At 35.1% G+C, this 16,990-nt stretch overlaps 2 protein-coding genes and 1 pseudogene across 2 annotated transcripts; 1 reads left to right on the forward strand and 2 right to left on the reverse strand.

Annotated features, from left to right (window-relative positions):
- Nucleotides 1-3,086: 3,086 nt before the first annotated feature.
- LOC131657002 (putative disease resistance RPP13-like protein 1) lies at nt 3,087-6,082 on the reverse strand (annotated as a pseudogene).
- A 3,531-nt stretch (nt 6,083-9,613) lies between these two features.
- Nucleotides 9,614-10,504, forward strand: LOC131659513 (F-box/FBD/LRR-repeat protein At1g16930-like). Its single transcript, XM_058928696.1, has one exon. It carries the CDS (start codon nt 9,614-9,616, stop codon nt 10,502-10,504), a length of 891 nt encoding a protein of 296 aa, XP_058784679.1.
- Nucleotides 10,505-12,124: 1,620 nt separating this feature from the next.
- Nucleotides 12,125-13,497, reverse strand: LOC131659514 (F-box/FBD/LRR-repeat protein At1g16930-like). The gene is made up of 3 exons (XM_058928697.1): nt 12,592-13,497; nt 12,302-12,442; nt 12,125-12,190 (listed from the first exon to the last, which is right to left on the reverse strand). Exons 1-3 carry the CDS (start codon nt 13,495-13,497, stop codon nt 12,125-12,127), a joined length of 1,113 nt encoding a protein of 370 aa, XP_058784680.1.
- Between the last annotated feature and the right edge of the window lie 3,493 nt (nt 13,498-16,990).

Consider the following 16,990-nt stretch of genomic DNA (forward strand, 5'->3'; position numbering starts at 1 on the left):
AAGGAGATTTCTAACTGCAGCATACTCACCTCAACAAAATGGGGTTGCTGAAAGGAAAAACCGAACAGTCCTTGACATGGTTCGTTCAATGCTCAAAAGTAAGAACATGTCGAAGGAATTTTGGGCAGAAGCTGTGCAATGTTCAATCTATGTTCAAAATAGATGTCCGCATTCAAAGTTGGGAGATCAAACACCGCAAGAAGCGTGGAGTGGACAGAAACCGACTGTATCTCATCTTAAAGTATTTGGTAGTGTTGCTTATGCACATGTACCAGATCAACTAAGAACGAAGCTTGAAGACAAGAGTCAGAAATATATATTAATTGGGTATGATGAGAAAACAAAAGGATACAGGTTATTCGACCCCATAAACAAAAAGGTGGTAGTAAGTAGAGATGTTCGAGTGAATGAAGCAAGTAGGTGGGACTGGAACAATTCGACAGAAGACATAGTCGAAACTGAAGAACCCTCAGTCGGTATACCAACAACCCAAAATCAATTGCCGAGGTTTGAATACTCTGACAGTGAAGACGAATCCTCATAGCCCAGAATGAGAAGCTTGCAAGAGTTGTATGATAATACAGAAGAAGTACATCTTGTGTGTCTACTGGCAGATTCTGAAAACATTAGTTTCGAAGAAGCATGGAGAGATGAGAAGTGGAAGAATGCCATGGACGAAGAAATTAAAGCTATCGAACAAAACAAAACTTGGGAACTAGCAGAGTTACTAAAAGGAAGTCGAACCATTAGTGTGAAGTGGGTGTTTAAGAAAAAGATGAATGCTCAAGGAAAAGTCGAAAGGTACAAGGCGCGACTTGTGGCAAAAGGATACAGGCAGAAGGAAGGAATAGATTATGACGAAGTATTCACACCACTTGCAAGAATGGAGACAATTCGACTGCTGATTTCTCAAGCTGCTCAGCTCAAATGGCCAATATTTCAAATGGATGTCAAATCAGCATTTTTGAATGGTGTGCTCGAAGAAGAAGTCTATGTCAAACAACCACCAGGATACATGAAAGACGGAAGCGAAGGAAAAGTGCTAAGACTCAAGAAAGCACTTTATGGATTAAAGCAGGCACCTCGTGCATGGAATACACGTATTGATACTTACTTCAAAAAGAATGGTTTCCAACAATGTCCTTATGAACATGCCCTATATGTAAAGAAGTATAAAGGAGATATACTGCTCGTTGCACTCTATGTCGACGACTTGATTTTCCTGGGCAACAGTGATCAAATGATCGAAGAATTTAAAGGTCGAATGACACGAGAATTTGAAATGACGGACTTAGGTCGAATGAGCTTCTTTCTTGGTCTGGAAGTTCGACAAGAAGAAACTGGAATTTTTGTCTCACAAGAAAAATATGCAAAGGACATTCTGAAGAGGTTCAAAATGGAAGGTTGCAATCCAATCTCGACACCAATGGAGCCAGGAGCCAAGCTTTCAAAATTTGATGGGGGGGAACGTGTCGAAGCAAACAAATTTCGAAGCTTGGTCGGAAGTCTTCGATATCTCACATGTACTAGACCAGATCTTTCTCTAAGTGTCGGAATCTTGAGTCGATTTATGGAAGAACCAGTTCACTCACACTGGAAAGCTTTGAAGAGAAATCTTCGTTATATCCAAGGAATTGTGTCACTTGGAATGTTTTACTCAAAAGCAGAAGATTACAAGCTAACAGGTTACTCCGACAGCGATTGGTGTGGAGATATAGACGATCGAAAAAGTACATCAGGATATGTATTCTTTATGGGAAACACTGCTTTCACATGGCTCTCAAGGAAGCAACCAATTGTAACACTGTCGACATGCGAAGCAGAATACGTGGCTGCATCATGGTGTGTATGCCATGCTATATGGCTTAGAAGATTGTTATGTGAGTTAGAGCAGAAGCAGGAAAATGCAACCATAGTGCATGTCGACAACAAATCAGCAATCGAACTGGCGAAGAATCCAGTGAATCATGAAAGAAGTAAACACATCGACGTACGTTTTCATTTCATTCGAGAACATGTGAAAAATGGAAGCGTCGAACTGAAGCATGTGGCAAGCAAGGATCAAGCTGCAGATATTTTCACAAAACCATTGTCGAAGGAGATATTCGACAGAGGCAAGATAATGCTGGGATTAATTGACCGAAGGAGCATTTAATTTATGGGGGAGTTTTGTTGGATAAATTTAAATGCAGTCTTGGAAAGCCAAAAGACAGATTCTCTAGGGCAGACAAACTTTCATAGGAAATAGTTAATCATTAACTGTTATGTCTATTTATGTTTCCCTGGTCTCTATATAAAGACCCTCTCTTTGTAACCTAATTTTTTACTTTTGCAACAAATCCTTTGCAAGTCAATATATATCAGAAGAGAGTAGTTTGATCTGTTACCTTCAAATTTCACTTATTTGTTCGGTGGTAAAATTAATACCATGTTGACGAGTTCGTCCGTGGTGTGGTAGAAATAATACCAAAATATAGTGGCCAAAGGCTAACCTTAGAATGATATGAAATGAAGGTTGGCTAGAAACATAAGTCTGGGTTAGATTTTTAGCATGAATAAAAGGGATGGTAACCTCTAAGTTGAAGATCGATAATGGCCGAGACACGAATATCTGCTTACATCACAAGCCAAGACTAGTTCTTTATGGCATTTTTCCTATGCCAATGTAAAAATAATTGAAGCTTACTAAAAGATAAAATGAGATAACTCCTTTCATGAACTCAAAGCCTAGAATTTCGGTTAACAGAATAATACTACAGAATGTGCTTTGTGAAATTCTAGAATTCGGTTAGAAGTATTGCAATGATCGTATCATTTAATTGAATTTCACTAAATTAGAAACTCAACTTCCAGTGTATGAACTAGGAAGGAATATATGCAAACAGTAGATTGAAAAGATTAAGAAAGTGGCAGTGGAGATGTCTTGGTAGTAGGAAATGCAAGATCTTTGAGGCTGACATGCAAGAAAGAGGTCACATAGAGTTGCCACTGTTCAACATCAGATACATATAGTGTTAGATTATTATGGAAAATATCACAATTACTAGCAAAGAAAAAATGAAGACATTGGTTGTACTTGCCTGTGACAAACATCTCATTTCTAATGCTGCTGAATACAGTCAATCTTCACAGAAGGGATGTGACTAATTGTATGCCAACGCTCTCCTCCCTCTTTTTTGTACTTCTCTGAAAGTAATGGACAACATGTAATCCACAAACTAGAAAGGGAGTTCGGTAGACCCTCCTCCGGCAATCTCTCAAGACTAGGGCAATTGTAAAGAGAAAGTTCCTTGAAAGATTGGAGGTGGAGAAAGCCCTTAAAGTTCATTATTGTTAGCTTTGAACAATTTTTGAAATGAAGACACTCAAGAGTTGGGGTCAGGAGACCCTCCTCTGGAAAGCATTCAACATTTGCAAAGTCATCGCTAACTGAAAAGTCTTTTAGAGAACTGAGTTGAAATAAACACCACTCCTCTCTCGAAGCCATCAATTTCGGGCTATTGAGTATTGTCAGGTACCTCAAGTGGATATTATCACAATTTGGAAAGGATATATCCAACTTTTTGCAATCCCAAATCACCAACTTCTGTAAAGAAGGAAGGTGTTGAGGCAACGCCCCTTTCAATTTGTGACAATATTTTATAGAAAGCTCTTTAAGTAAAGGAAAACCTTCAATACATAACCATTCCTCCCAATTGTTCATACTCTCAAATCTCAAAACTTCAAGAGACTTGAAGTTATTGCTGTAAAACTCTTTTTCGAAGATCTTTATTCCATGACAGTGTGAAATAGAAAGCTCTTTGAGAGCCTCTTCAAGTTGCTATTTGGTTGAAGAGCCTCTATGACATACACATTGCTTTCGACTATTGATCCATCCACATCTTCGCTTGTGCCATCGAATGTCATCTCTATTTCTTCTAAATACTTCTTATATTTAATAACTCTTGTTGAAGCATCTATATGATCATTGACATTACTCAATCCGTTAATAAGAATTGTTCCATGAAGTTGGTTTAGTTTCTCCAACACCATAAGATCAGATCCGTTCTGCTCATCCACATTAAAAGAAGGCAAGGTTTGGAGATTGCTAAAATTTCCTATATGCTTTGACATCTTCTTTAAAGTATAGGGGAGATAAATATGACGTAAACTGGTGAGTTCGGAAAAATTTGAAGGTAGCTCAGTCAAGTTATAACAGCTTTCCAACAAGAGTGTTTGCAAATTACACAACATACAAATGGTGTTAGGTAAGCTTGAAATTGCTGTAAAAGAAAGGTCTAGATAACACAAAAGCTTTAAATTGCCTATCTCATCAACTACCTCTGAGATGCCGCAATCATATAACGATAACATTCGCAAATATTTTAGTCTTGTAAATATATCACGTTGCACGTTGTTGCTTATAATCATAGACCCGCCTTTTAGAATCAGACTACGTAGTCCCTTTAGCTCACAAATTGGTTCTAGTAATTTATCAACAAAACTTGATCGAAGAGACCATCTAATGTGACGTGTCCTTTCAGGGATACCTTCCACCTTAACTTTGTCTATTCGCATACAAAATTCGCCTGACACTGATTTAGCCAAATCATTTACAAGGTCATGCATGCCAAAGTGATTATTAATGGCTGATTGTTGGAAAAATGAAATTGACTCAACATCGCCTAAAATCTCATTGCCCAACTCTTCTTCACTTTTTACTATTTTGCAACACTTTAGCAATCCTTCTGCCATCCAAATCTTGATTAATTCACCTTTTTCAAACACATAACCCTTAGGAAATATAGAACAATAAGCAAAACAACGCTTCTGATTGGAAGGGAGATTATGGTAACTCAATCTCAGCACTGGATTAATGTTGTTATCCCCTTCTGATAAACTCCACATATCAATCTCCAATATTTTCATCCACTCATGTTGAGAGAATTTTTTCCGCAAGAGTTGGCCCATTGTTTTTACAGCTAAAGGCAATCCTCCACACTTTTCCACTATTTGTTTGCCAATTGATTCAAGGTTTGGATTCTCACACATATTTTTTCCATGAAACGCATGAGTCATAAATAAACTCCAACAATCACTTTTATCCAATTTCTTTAAATCAAATAATTTAGTAGATTTCAAAACATTTGCTACCTCCCTATCACGTGTTGTTACTATAATCTTACTTCCATAAGATCCATGGTTAAAAGGAAGTAGTAACTGCTCCCAACAATCTGCATTCCCGTTCCAGACATTATCTAAAACAAGCAAGTATTTTTTGCCCATTAGTATGTGTTGCAGTCTCTCTTGAAGTAAATTGAAAAATCGATTCATCATCTGCTGGAGAATGAAATGACTTGAGAATTGCTTTGGTGAGTCCAACAACATCAAAAGATTCTGAAACATAAACCCATGCTTTAAGTTCAAAACATTCCTCAATCCTACTGTCATTGTACACGAGCTTAGCAAAAGTGGTCTTACCCATCCCACCCAGACCCACTATGCTAGATACAGGTGTCTGATTGCGACTGTCATTGTTTGAAAGTAAAAATTTGACCATTTCATCTTTCTCATCATCTCTACCATATATCTGGGATGCATCCACCAAATATGTATTTGGTAGTCTTTCTGAAAATTTCAAATCGACTCCATCTCCATTATAAGCATGCACTCTTTTTTTCAGTTGCATCTTATCCTTCTGCTCTGAAAGAGAATCTAGGCTCTCTATCAATTCTTTGAGCCTGGATTTAAATGGATTAGTGAAAGATGGAATGAAGTTGAAAATAGTGCTGGTGGATGGTTGAGATTCGACTCTCATCTTCTTCAATGGTGCATCAGTGGCAATCTCATCTAAGAGTTGGTCAGCTTCATACATAGCATGTTTAACATCGCCAAGCCACTTTTTGACGTTTGGGATTTGGTATTGTTTTATCTCAGCATCATCCAACACTTGGTTGATAGACTCGAGTATAGACTCAAGTTTCTCCACCAATTTATCAAGCTTGCCTCTACGGAAATAGTCTGTAAGATTACATGAAGCCAACCTATCAAAAATCACTTGAAAGAAAGACGAAAGAAATGCTCCAGCAACAAGTTCTGCCATGACTTTCCTGTAACCTAAAATAAAGGATCTGCATGAGTGTGATGCACAGTGATGAAAGATTTTATGCAGTAATGGTTATGTAGAATACAACAGAAACAATAACATCTAGTGTTGGCAATTTTATATTATTCTCTTTATTCTAATATAAACATATATTTGTTAGTGTTTTTCTTTCCAGAAAAATAAAATATTGTAGCACTTTCTAATTTTCTCAATTTTTGGCAACACTGCCATTGGTTCATACAAATACAATAATCAGTGGCGGAGCCAGGAATTTTATGCAGCCTGGGCAATAACTTTACACCATTTACTATTCATCTATTTTATTTTTCACACCCTATTTTTACTAATTTTGTCCCTAATTTTGCCCCTGATTTTGTCTAAAAATCGACGATTAAATTGGGAGGAATACAATAATTGTGGTCTTTTAGTTTTTTAATATCAATAGTTTTTGTGTTTGTCAATGAACTCGTTTTGAGTAGATTGAGGAATTTGAGGTGATCTTCCAAGTTTGATCGTTTCAACTTGCGAGTGTATGGTAATAATTTTGTTAAAGTTTTGTACACGTTCAAGGTATGTGTTTATCGCTTTCTAGACTATAGCATATTCATGTTACATAGACTTTTTACAATTTTTATTCCATTCATTCTTTTGTATACTTTTTCATTTGAGAATTATTTTAGTTCCCACCTTTTTTTTGTGAGGTAGCTTTCCATTGTTCACATATGCTGGAGACCACAATTATTGTTCTAAATGGATTTTATTATGCTTAATATTTTGTTTGTGTTGACTATATGAAAGCATGAAAATGATCAAGGAATGTTTGTTTCATTTTGAGCACAACTACCTAGCCAAATAGTCAATTCACCTTATTTAGGCTCCAAAAGTGACTTCTAGTCAGTGAGTCGTAAACATGAGTGGTTAAGATAGGAGAGAATCAACTTGAATAAGAAGCATTCTTGTAATCTCCAGTAGACTGGTGAACGTTATATCCTGATAGGATCCCTGAACGGTTCATCATCTAAGGTTAGTCACTGTAGTTTGCTGTGTAGGGTTAGTCATTATAGAATGGTTGTGCAGGAAGTCAAGGGATGTTATATCTCGAGGAGATCACTAAACAGTCCTTTGCAATCAGTCACGAGCAGTTAGCTTGTGCAGGGTTAGTCACAACAGGATGGTTGTGCAGTGTTATATCTGTGCATTGACTTGACGTTATATCTCGCAGAGATCATTGAACGGGTAATTGTCTAGATGGTTAGTCACAGCAATTGGGTGTGCAGGATGGTTAGTCATGACGGATGTTCGTGCAGTTGTAATTATGATTTGGTTATAGTGGATTAAGACCTCTGTTGAGAGGCAAATCATCTTAAGAAGGTGGACTAGAGGTAGCCTTAGTTAGAAGGTGAACCAGGATATAAATGAATGTGTCTTTTACTTTCTGCACATGTCATTTTAACTTAGAACATTCACGCAAAAGTTCTTCATAACTATACTGAGCAAGTCAGAAGTTCCGATGAAAAACATAAGTTAAAATGAACATCTAATTGGTTATGCAGTTCTACTTCCTCATGCTTCCGCAATATCAAAAGCATAATCCAATCGATGATCAAATTTATGAAAGAAAAGACGTTAAAGAAAAAGAAAGGGAATTTTAATTGATAAAGAACACAATTCAATCCCCCCTTTCTTGTGTTTTTCTCCACCTTCAATGATATGATGTGCATTGACTTGACGGGTTATATTTTTTCGGAAACTTTTATCCCACTCCGCACCGCACCTCCTACAAATTCAAATGATCACATCATGTGTATTGGATGGCTTTCAAAAGCGAGTCACTTTGTGCAAGTTTACTTGAAATCGGGATGCCCCATACCACCTACATCACCGGAATGAACGCTTCATCATACCGTAGATGCCGAGACGTGGCCAGATGTTTTTGTTGATAGGATGCACGAATTCGAAAGATTGAACAAGGAAAAGTCAAAATTGGAAGCACTAATAGATTTAGCCGGCGACAGTTCGTTTGATGTATTTTCTAGTTTAAAAGTACAATATAGGCACTCTTTAATATTGCAATATATTCATTTTTTGTCAATTATAACATTGCACTCTTTATTTTGTATACAATTTTTCTTCCATTGCTACTGTTATCTAATGTTGTTCTGTTAAAAAAACTAACAGGGAAAAGTTCCGTAAATGTATCTACGGAAGTCTCTAATTTTGAAAGTTATGGATTTTTCCGTAGGTACACATACGGAAGGAAAATATCTAACATCCATCCAGGGATATACCTACAGAACATTCTGTTACAGAGAACGCATGGTCCATATTCACCTAGGTCTTATATAAATTTGGGGTTTTTAATGTTGTATTTCACACAAATACAAAAATGTCTCAATATAAGTACAATATCAGTTCGCATGTCGCAAGTGTCTCCTACTCCGACGGCAGAACACTCGGGAGGACGATTAAAGTGTAAGAATACACCTCGCTCGAAGATATCATCGATGAAATCCAATACCTCCTACCTTACGGTGACAAACGGAAGGTTGTGAAACTCGAGTATCGGTCACCTTCATATTTTTTCTTAGAGACTATGAATTATTTTATAAAATTTAATTTTATTAAATATGTATAACGGATGAATTAAATAAGAGAAAATCATAAATATTTAAGATTACAATAAAATGAATTAAATTTAAAATTAAATTAAATAAATAAATTAAATAAAAAATTTAATTTCTTTAAATACTGGAACTTTTAAAATTTTCAAAGAAGTTAATGCATTTAAAAAATGCATTTTACTGTAAATGGCAGTAAATTAATAATATTATGCAAGTCTTAATCTAACCCTAATTTTTTATTCTTTAAATTTATTTATTTGTTTAAAATTTTCTTTAAAATATCTTTAAATTAATTATGTTGCTCCATTTTATATAATAGTAAAAATAAATATAAATCAAAATATCAATTCATTAAATGTAGATAAAAAGAAAGAGAATTAGGGTTAGATTAGGAGTTGCATAAATTACTCCATATAAAAAATTTTATATAATAAAGAATAAAGATACAGTAAAATAAATATAGACTAAACCACTTATAAAGAAAAACTCATCCGGGTTCAATTTATAGAGAAAATCACAGCTGTAAAATATGCTATTCTTTCTATCATCAGAGAATTTTCTACTTCTGGAAACAACACGTTAAAACCAAGTAGCAATTCATTCACATAAGATGTACCAAAATTTTCTCCTATACTTCAGCCGTTTTCCAATTCATCTAAAATCACATCTTTATATAAAAAAAAATATTGGAACTTGAAGAGCAAATCCTAGTAAATCAATATAATATGTTTTTAAATCTTTATAATATTATAATTATAATAATATAAATTTAATCTTTCAAAATTTGAAAGCATTCCAAATCACTTTAGATCAAACTATAAAAACAGATGGTTTAGGGTTTGTGAAAGTTCACCGATCATTCTCCCACAGCTACACTATCAAATTACAAACAAAGATGAAAAGAAAAATGGTGAAACGAAGGAGAATCAAAGACAGGATCAGCGATTTGCCAGATGCTCTATTGCTTCACATTCTCTCTTTTTTGAACACCAAACAAGCTATTCACACTTGTATTCTCTCCACAAGATGGAAGAATCTCTGGAAGTATGTTCCGACACTTACATTAATTGGCTCACAATTTACCACTATCAAGATTTTCACCAAATTCGTCTCTCGAATCTTGTCTATTCGCAATATCTCAACAAATCTTTACTCTCTAACATTTCGCAGTAGTAAGGTCACTAAACCTAGCCTAGTCGAAACGATTCTAAATTATGCTATTTCACACAAAGTCCAACTATTAGATGTCTCTATTGAATGTGATATTCAACACTTTCCGATTTGTTTATTGTCGTGTCGCAGTTTAACCTCTCTTGATCTTTGTTTTAATCTTCCTACAGCTTATGGTACGACCATACTGTTTCCTAGTTCTTTGAATATGCCACTATTAACCCGCTTGTATCTTAGGCACTTTGCCTTTATGGCCGGCAATGATGGTCGTGTTGATCCATTTTCAGCATTAACCAATTTGAAAAGTTTGACAATGGTGTATTGTAAAGTTGCGGGTGGGCAAAACCTTTGCATTTCAAGTACCAAGCTTGATAGTTTATACATAAACATGAGACATTATGCTCCCGAAACCTATTTTGGAATGGAACTATATGCTCCAAGTCTTTGTACCTTTAGTTTTAGTGGTATTCCGGTTCAGAAACTCTGCTGGGGAAAGAGCAATCTCTCTTCGATCAAACGAGTAAGTATTAATATAATAGAATTTTGGAAATCAAAGGAGACTTCATTAGTTCTACTCAAGTGGCTGATTGAACTTGCTAATATGGAATCAAAACTTAGAATTGAATAAAATAAGAGAATTGTTTATAAGGCATTCTAAGTATTACTACAACACCCTTGTGAAAAGTCAAAACTAATCTTAGAATTCAGAAATGCATCACCGGACGCATTCAAAATACATTAAATTCTTCGTTACTGAGTCACAAACAACCTCATTTTGGCAAAAAGAAAATTCTAGAAATATACTTCCAAAATAAATTCGAAAATACACTTTCGGAAACATTTTGCGATGAGAAATTCTCATCATCTCACAAGTGTCCAAATAAACAAATTCCTTATGCTACAAACTAAAGAAACTGGTGATTCTAATACTGAAGTAAAAGAAAATGAGTATTGTCAAGTGGCGGGAGAGGATACATATCACTTATCATCGAAAGTTATGGGTGCATCAATTGGAGTATGTATTATCAGATTCACAGGGTGTCGGTACTGAATGTGTAAGGACAATATATTTCGATGACGACTTTGTCATATTCCGAACCTTTAATACACTCGAGTATTTTTCATGCTGCGACACACATATACCACAAATAGTAAAACAAAGATATGTTTAATAACCAAACAAAAAAAAATAAAGTGAGCAAGCAAGGTGACTACTCAGTGTGTCATTATCATCATCAACCAATTATATCCTTTAAATAGGTAACTTCACATTTTCAACCCTCTTGCTTGAGAGACGACAGACTGTTACGTTCTTTCTTAAACAACTTCGCCTCTACAAATCTCTCGTGTTTGAGGGATTACAGACTGTTGTATCAAAATCCAAATGAACTCGTATTTACCTTATCTCAGAGGTAGAATCACTTCTATTGTACTTAGTTCAAGTACAATATAATTGGTTTAGTAGTGCTTGTGGCTGTAGATTGTTCTGCTGTTTGTACACTACCGTATTGATTTGCAAACATACATGTATTTCTATATCAAACTAAGCAGACTTGTGAAGGTGTGTGGTTTATTCCAGTTATAGAAGATGCTTTCATTATATTACTAATCATGTGAAAAATTTCAGCAGTAGCTCTGAAAATAGAAGATGCTTTCCCTTGATTGAATTTCAAATTTGAATGTGAACCTCAACTCACATCACCTATACAGCCTCCACAATGATATGCATTTCTAACACAGAAAAACAACACTTGATCAAAACATCAATTTGTAACAGTCGATTAGCGTAATCAATAAATATGTAGTTCACAAAATGAGGAAAAACATAGTTGAATTGAACTCATGAGTTGCATAGACAATTTGTTTACATTAATGACAGCAAGGTAAATGAGGTTGCTATATGCAAAATCCATTGGGGGGACCTTCAATTTCTTCATAAATTTAGTCACATCATCTGCTTTATTCCTGACCAAGGTTCCATCTTCACTTTTGTTGCTAAATTGGTTCTCAAAGCTCTAACTTTGAAGGCAGACAAGCATGATGACTTAATGTATAGTCTCATAAACTTAAACTATCTCAACCAATTTATACATGTTAAACAAAAAACCCAAAACACCATTTTAGATCCTACCAAACCTTTATTCTCAACATAAACAGATAGAAACTACAAAAAAAAAAAATAGTACTGAATTTCATACTGATTACACTAAAATTTTGGACATGTATGATTTTTTATTACTACTATAGGTTATACTTTAAGACCGAAATTTTGTGCCTTTGGCATCAAGGTATTGTAATTTATAACCACATGCATCTTGGGAAACATAAACACAAAAACGGATGTAAAAACAAAACTACTAAAGAAAAAAGTCTCTCTTTAAGAAGTAGAATTCACATTTAACCTCAATCAATCTCTGATGTAAACCTTTGGTGAAGGCGATTTTTGAATCAAAATGTCCACTATTCCATCCGGTATCGATGAAATTTGTTTCTTTTCTACCCTGAGTGACTTCAGGTTACACAACGAAGGGAGCTCAAACAATAAATTCGGAACTAAGGAAAGAACCTAAACAAGCAACAAGTATCAGGATTTTTTTATTTCAAGTCATAATTTTGATAAAATTTATAAATACAATAGAAGAAGCAAGCATATTAGAAAAACTCGGGTCATTGTAAGTGTAAAGTGAAAAGGATATTTTTTCGCCCCTAAAGTACCTGAAGAGCAGTTGAAGAGATGATCAACGATTCCATATTAGCAAGTTCAGACAGCCAGTCGAATAGAACCAATGAAGTCTGTGATGATTTCCAAAATTCTATTATATCAATACTTACTCGTTTGATAGAAGAGAGATTGCTCTTGCTCCAAGAGAGTTTCTCAACAGGAATACCACTAAAAACAAAGGTGCAAAGATTTGGAGCACATAGCTCGATTCCGAAATATGTTTTAGGTGCATAATGAACCATGTATATATATAAATTGACAAGCTCAGTACTTGAAATGCAAAGGTTTTGGTTGTCCGCGACTTCACAATACACAATATTCAAACTTTTCAAACTGTTTAACTTTGAAAATGGATCGACACGACCATCATTGCCAACCGAAAATGCAAAGTGCCATAGACCCAAGCTGGTTAATACTGGCATATCCAAAGAACTAGGAAACAATATGGTCGTACCGTAAACCGTAGGATGACTAACATAAAGATCAAGATATGATAAGTTGCGACATGACAATAAACAAGTCGGAAAGTGTTGAATAACACACGTAACACCAATATCTAATCGTTGGACATTGTGTGAAACTGCGTATTTTAGAACGGTTTCGAGCAGGCAAGGCTCCATGACTTTATGGCGGCGAAATTCTAGAGTGTGGATTTCGGTTGAGTTATCGCGAATAGACAAGATCCGAGAGACGAATTCGGTGAAAATCTCGACAGTGGTGAATTGTGAAGATATTAATGTAAGAGTGGGAATATGCTTCCAGAGATTCTTCCATCTTGGGGAGAGAATACAAGTGTGAATAGCTTGTTTGGTGTTCAAAAAAGAGAGAATGTGAAGCAATAGAGCATCAGGCAAATCACTGATCCTATCTTTGTTACGAATATGATTTTCTGTGTTCATGATTATTAGATGAAAATAGAAAAATGCCTTGGGAAGCTACATGCTATAGGGTTGTAAAATGAGAGTGATGATTTGAAGGTGAATGAATGATCGATGGATTTTTCTCATAGAAACTCTCGGATGCTACCACTGTTTCATCTTACTCATTCATGTTTCCATCCACAAACCCTAACTTGTTAGTTATAATTTGTGTATATTTTGTTGAACAAATCAAAATTCAAAATATAAACGTGGAAGAGACCTTAAAAATAACTTATTAAAATATTTTTTTGTTGTTGATAAAGATTTATTAAAAATGATTTTAGTTTTTGTAATAAAAAGAATGACTTTAGATTTATATTATTGAAAGTGTTTTGATGTAAACATACTATAAATAAGTAAAATTTATTTAAAGCTTATTTGTTACAAATTAAAACGGAAATTTTGGTATTTAGTAATTCACCATGTCCACCATATCTATAATATACCGACAGACGCTACTTATGTCCTAGGTGAGGTCATCCCTATCATTAAGTACCTCCTGATTAGACGATTTAGGTTGTCTTACAAGAGTGTTTAGTATCATGATAGAGTTTGACATCCTATAGAATCATGTTATGTAGCCGTCTGCATAAGCTCAATGTACATGAGCAAACACCCTGCAATAGTCCGTTGGTACCAAATGGCTCTAGAAATTCTTAAGTATCACATCAAGTTCTTTGAGGTAGATGGTGTAACACCTCAAAAATCTAGATTAATTATTTAATTAGTTTGGCGTGAATATATGAGTTCTTATGAAGTCTTGACGTTCTAATGATGATATTTGTTGTTTTGATGATGAGATATGATGTTTCGATGATTTTTGGTGGTGCATAGGTGTGATGAGAATTATTGAGAATTAGGAGTATTTTATAATAATTAGAGTAATTAGTTGGGATTATTTTGATTAAATAAACAGAATAATAGTGAGGTAGAGATAGTGAATTCAAGGGGATTAAATGAAATAAAAGAGAAAAAGACGGAAGGGGGTTTTCATTCAATCGTGAAAAGTTTGGAAGAACGTGAAAGTGATGAGAGCTAGGGCTTGGGAGAACTTGAAGGTTTTGTCGAACGCGAAGAGAATCTTGATACCAAGCTTCAATGTAAGGTAAAGGGAGTATATCCTAATTATTATATTTGGCCTAAGTGTTAGATAATTGTCGGATTGGTTTTTGGGTTCTTGGGTTATGATGGATTGTTGATGACATGAAGGATATTGATGATTTAGATGTGTGAGTTGGCAATAGAATGATACCCGTAATGTATAATACATAGAGTTGTGATTATGTGATGAAATACTGAGTTTAAAAGATGGTTTAGGACTTGTAATGTCAAGAAATCGCAAGAATTTGGACTGATTTTAGGCAGGCAAACGCATCAGGAAAACCCTGATCGCCCAGATTCGTCGGGTGAATCGATCGTATCGTCGGGCGAGTCGATTGAATTAGATCTCGTCAGGCGAATGGTGTAGGCGAGGGTAGGTGTTGGCTACTGACTTGTTTCGCCGAACGAAGGAAGAGGCTCTCCGGGCGAAAGGCTTGAAAAATTTGAGAGGTTGGCTACTGCCTTCAGTCGCCACGCGAAGGAGGAGGCCCGTCGGGTGAATCAGGCCTTAATTGGAATTTTTATAAAGACCACAACTTGAGTTTTCGTACTCTGTTTGACGCGTTATTCGAAGCGTAAGAGAGCTAATGAAATTATATATACATTGGTGGAATAAAATGAATCGTAGGATATAGTTACTAGTAATTGTTCTATGATGAAATGATGATACATTGTATTGTAAAATAGCGAGTATGTTTTGATAACACGAAAATTTATCGTATATTTGACTCATTTTATATGAATTATGACCTCATTTTATTTTGATTAAGATACTCTTTATTCGTATTATGCCGGTATTTTCTATGTTTTCAGATTTTTACTATTTACAAGGCATGTATGAAGAAAGTCGTAAAAATGGAGAAGAATCGAGCTTAAAACAACAAAAAAAGTAAATAAATAGCAGGGGGTGTGATAGCAAAATGAGAGGTGAAGGCATGAAGAAAAGAAATAGCATCCAGGCCCAGCTCATGATGCGCCCACCAAATGCAAGCAAGTGTGACACTCGTCACACTCATCATGACGGTCGGCACAAGCATAAAGGCAGGGGTGACGACCGTCACACCCCCCTTGACAGACGGCAGGGCTTGAAAAGAAATGTGTTCCCCACGGCACACATGTGTAACGAACGTCATGCATCAATTTTCCTTGACTTTCTCTCCAAGAAAGAAACCAACGAACCACTTCATCCTATATTTTTTCCAACCATCCTATATTTTCTCAGTTGCCAAGTCTTCCATATTTCTCTCCACTACTCCTACATTTTTGGGAGGACACTTTCTAGCCGTTTCTAGCACTATATATAGTTATAAACTTTAGGTTTTTAGGTGTCCAAGTTTTAGAGAATTTAGTTTAGGTATTAGAAATTTGCTGTGCACTTGGATCAACATTTCGGCAATCTTGTCGAAATCTTTATGTTACTTCAATTTTAGAAGCAGTTTATTTTCAATTTTTATCTACAGGTTCAATTTTATTTATCGCCTTTATTTTCTACTTTAATTCTTAGTCTGTTAAATTTTGCTTTTATTGTTTTTATTATCACTGCAACTATTGTCTTCAATTCCAATTTTCAATTTGTCTTTTTATACATTTCGTTCTGCATTGTTCCTTATATTTGTGTCGATCCGAATTGATAGGAAAATCACTAGCTTTACTTGGTCATACGTGTTTGGTTACTTGCAGTCTGCTACGTACACAGTAGCCAAAATATATAAGTTCTACATCTTATATATTTTCTTGTTAGTTATATTATATGAATATATATGTAAATATATTTTCTTGCTAGTTATATATGTATGTATATAATATTGCTGTTACTTTTATATTATGTTTTCTCCTACGTATACAGTAGCCTAAACTATTATATTATGTTTTGTTTAATTTACTTTTTTCTAGTAACAGTGTGTTTTTTCTGTTAGGCTAAATCCTTTGAATCTGGTACGTGAGGACCGTCGTTCTCGACGGGACTCAGTAATTATGTTGGCTTAAATTATTATTATTAAATTTTGTTTTGGTTTATGTTTTTAATATTAATTTAGGTAACCTTGTCACGGAAGTGAGAGGTTACCTACCACGATTTCGTCACGGAAGTGAGAAATCTATTAAGGTTCAAATCGGCACTGCGAGAGCACGGGAGTCGAACCGGATAGTAAAAACTAGGCATTAATTCTAAACCCAGCGAGATCGCTTTAGGAGTAATTAGAACTTGTTTAGTTTTCAAATCGCGTTCCTTAATTTAAGTGTGCGAGCGCTTTTTTTAACCTTCAATAGCACTACACCAAAATTGATATTTAATTGCGCTTTTTTTAACCTTCAATAGCGCTTTTAAGTGCTATTAATGCTCCTGCTATTAAAAGTTGGCACCCTAAAATAG

Source organism: Vicia villosa, linkage group LG3, assembly GCF_029867415.1.
Source record: "Vicia villosa cultivar HV-30 ecotype Madison, WI linkage group LG3, Vvil1.0, whole genome shotgun sequence".
NCBI classification, from domain to species: domain Eukaryota; kingdom Viridiplantae; phylum Streptophyta; class Magnoliopsida; order Fabales; family Fabaceae; genus Vicia; species Vicia villosa.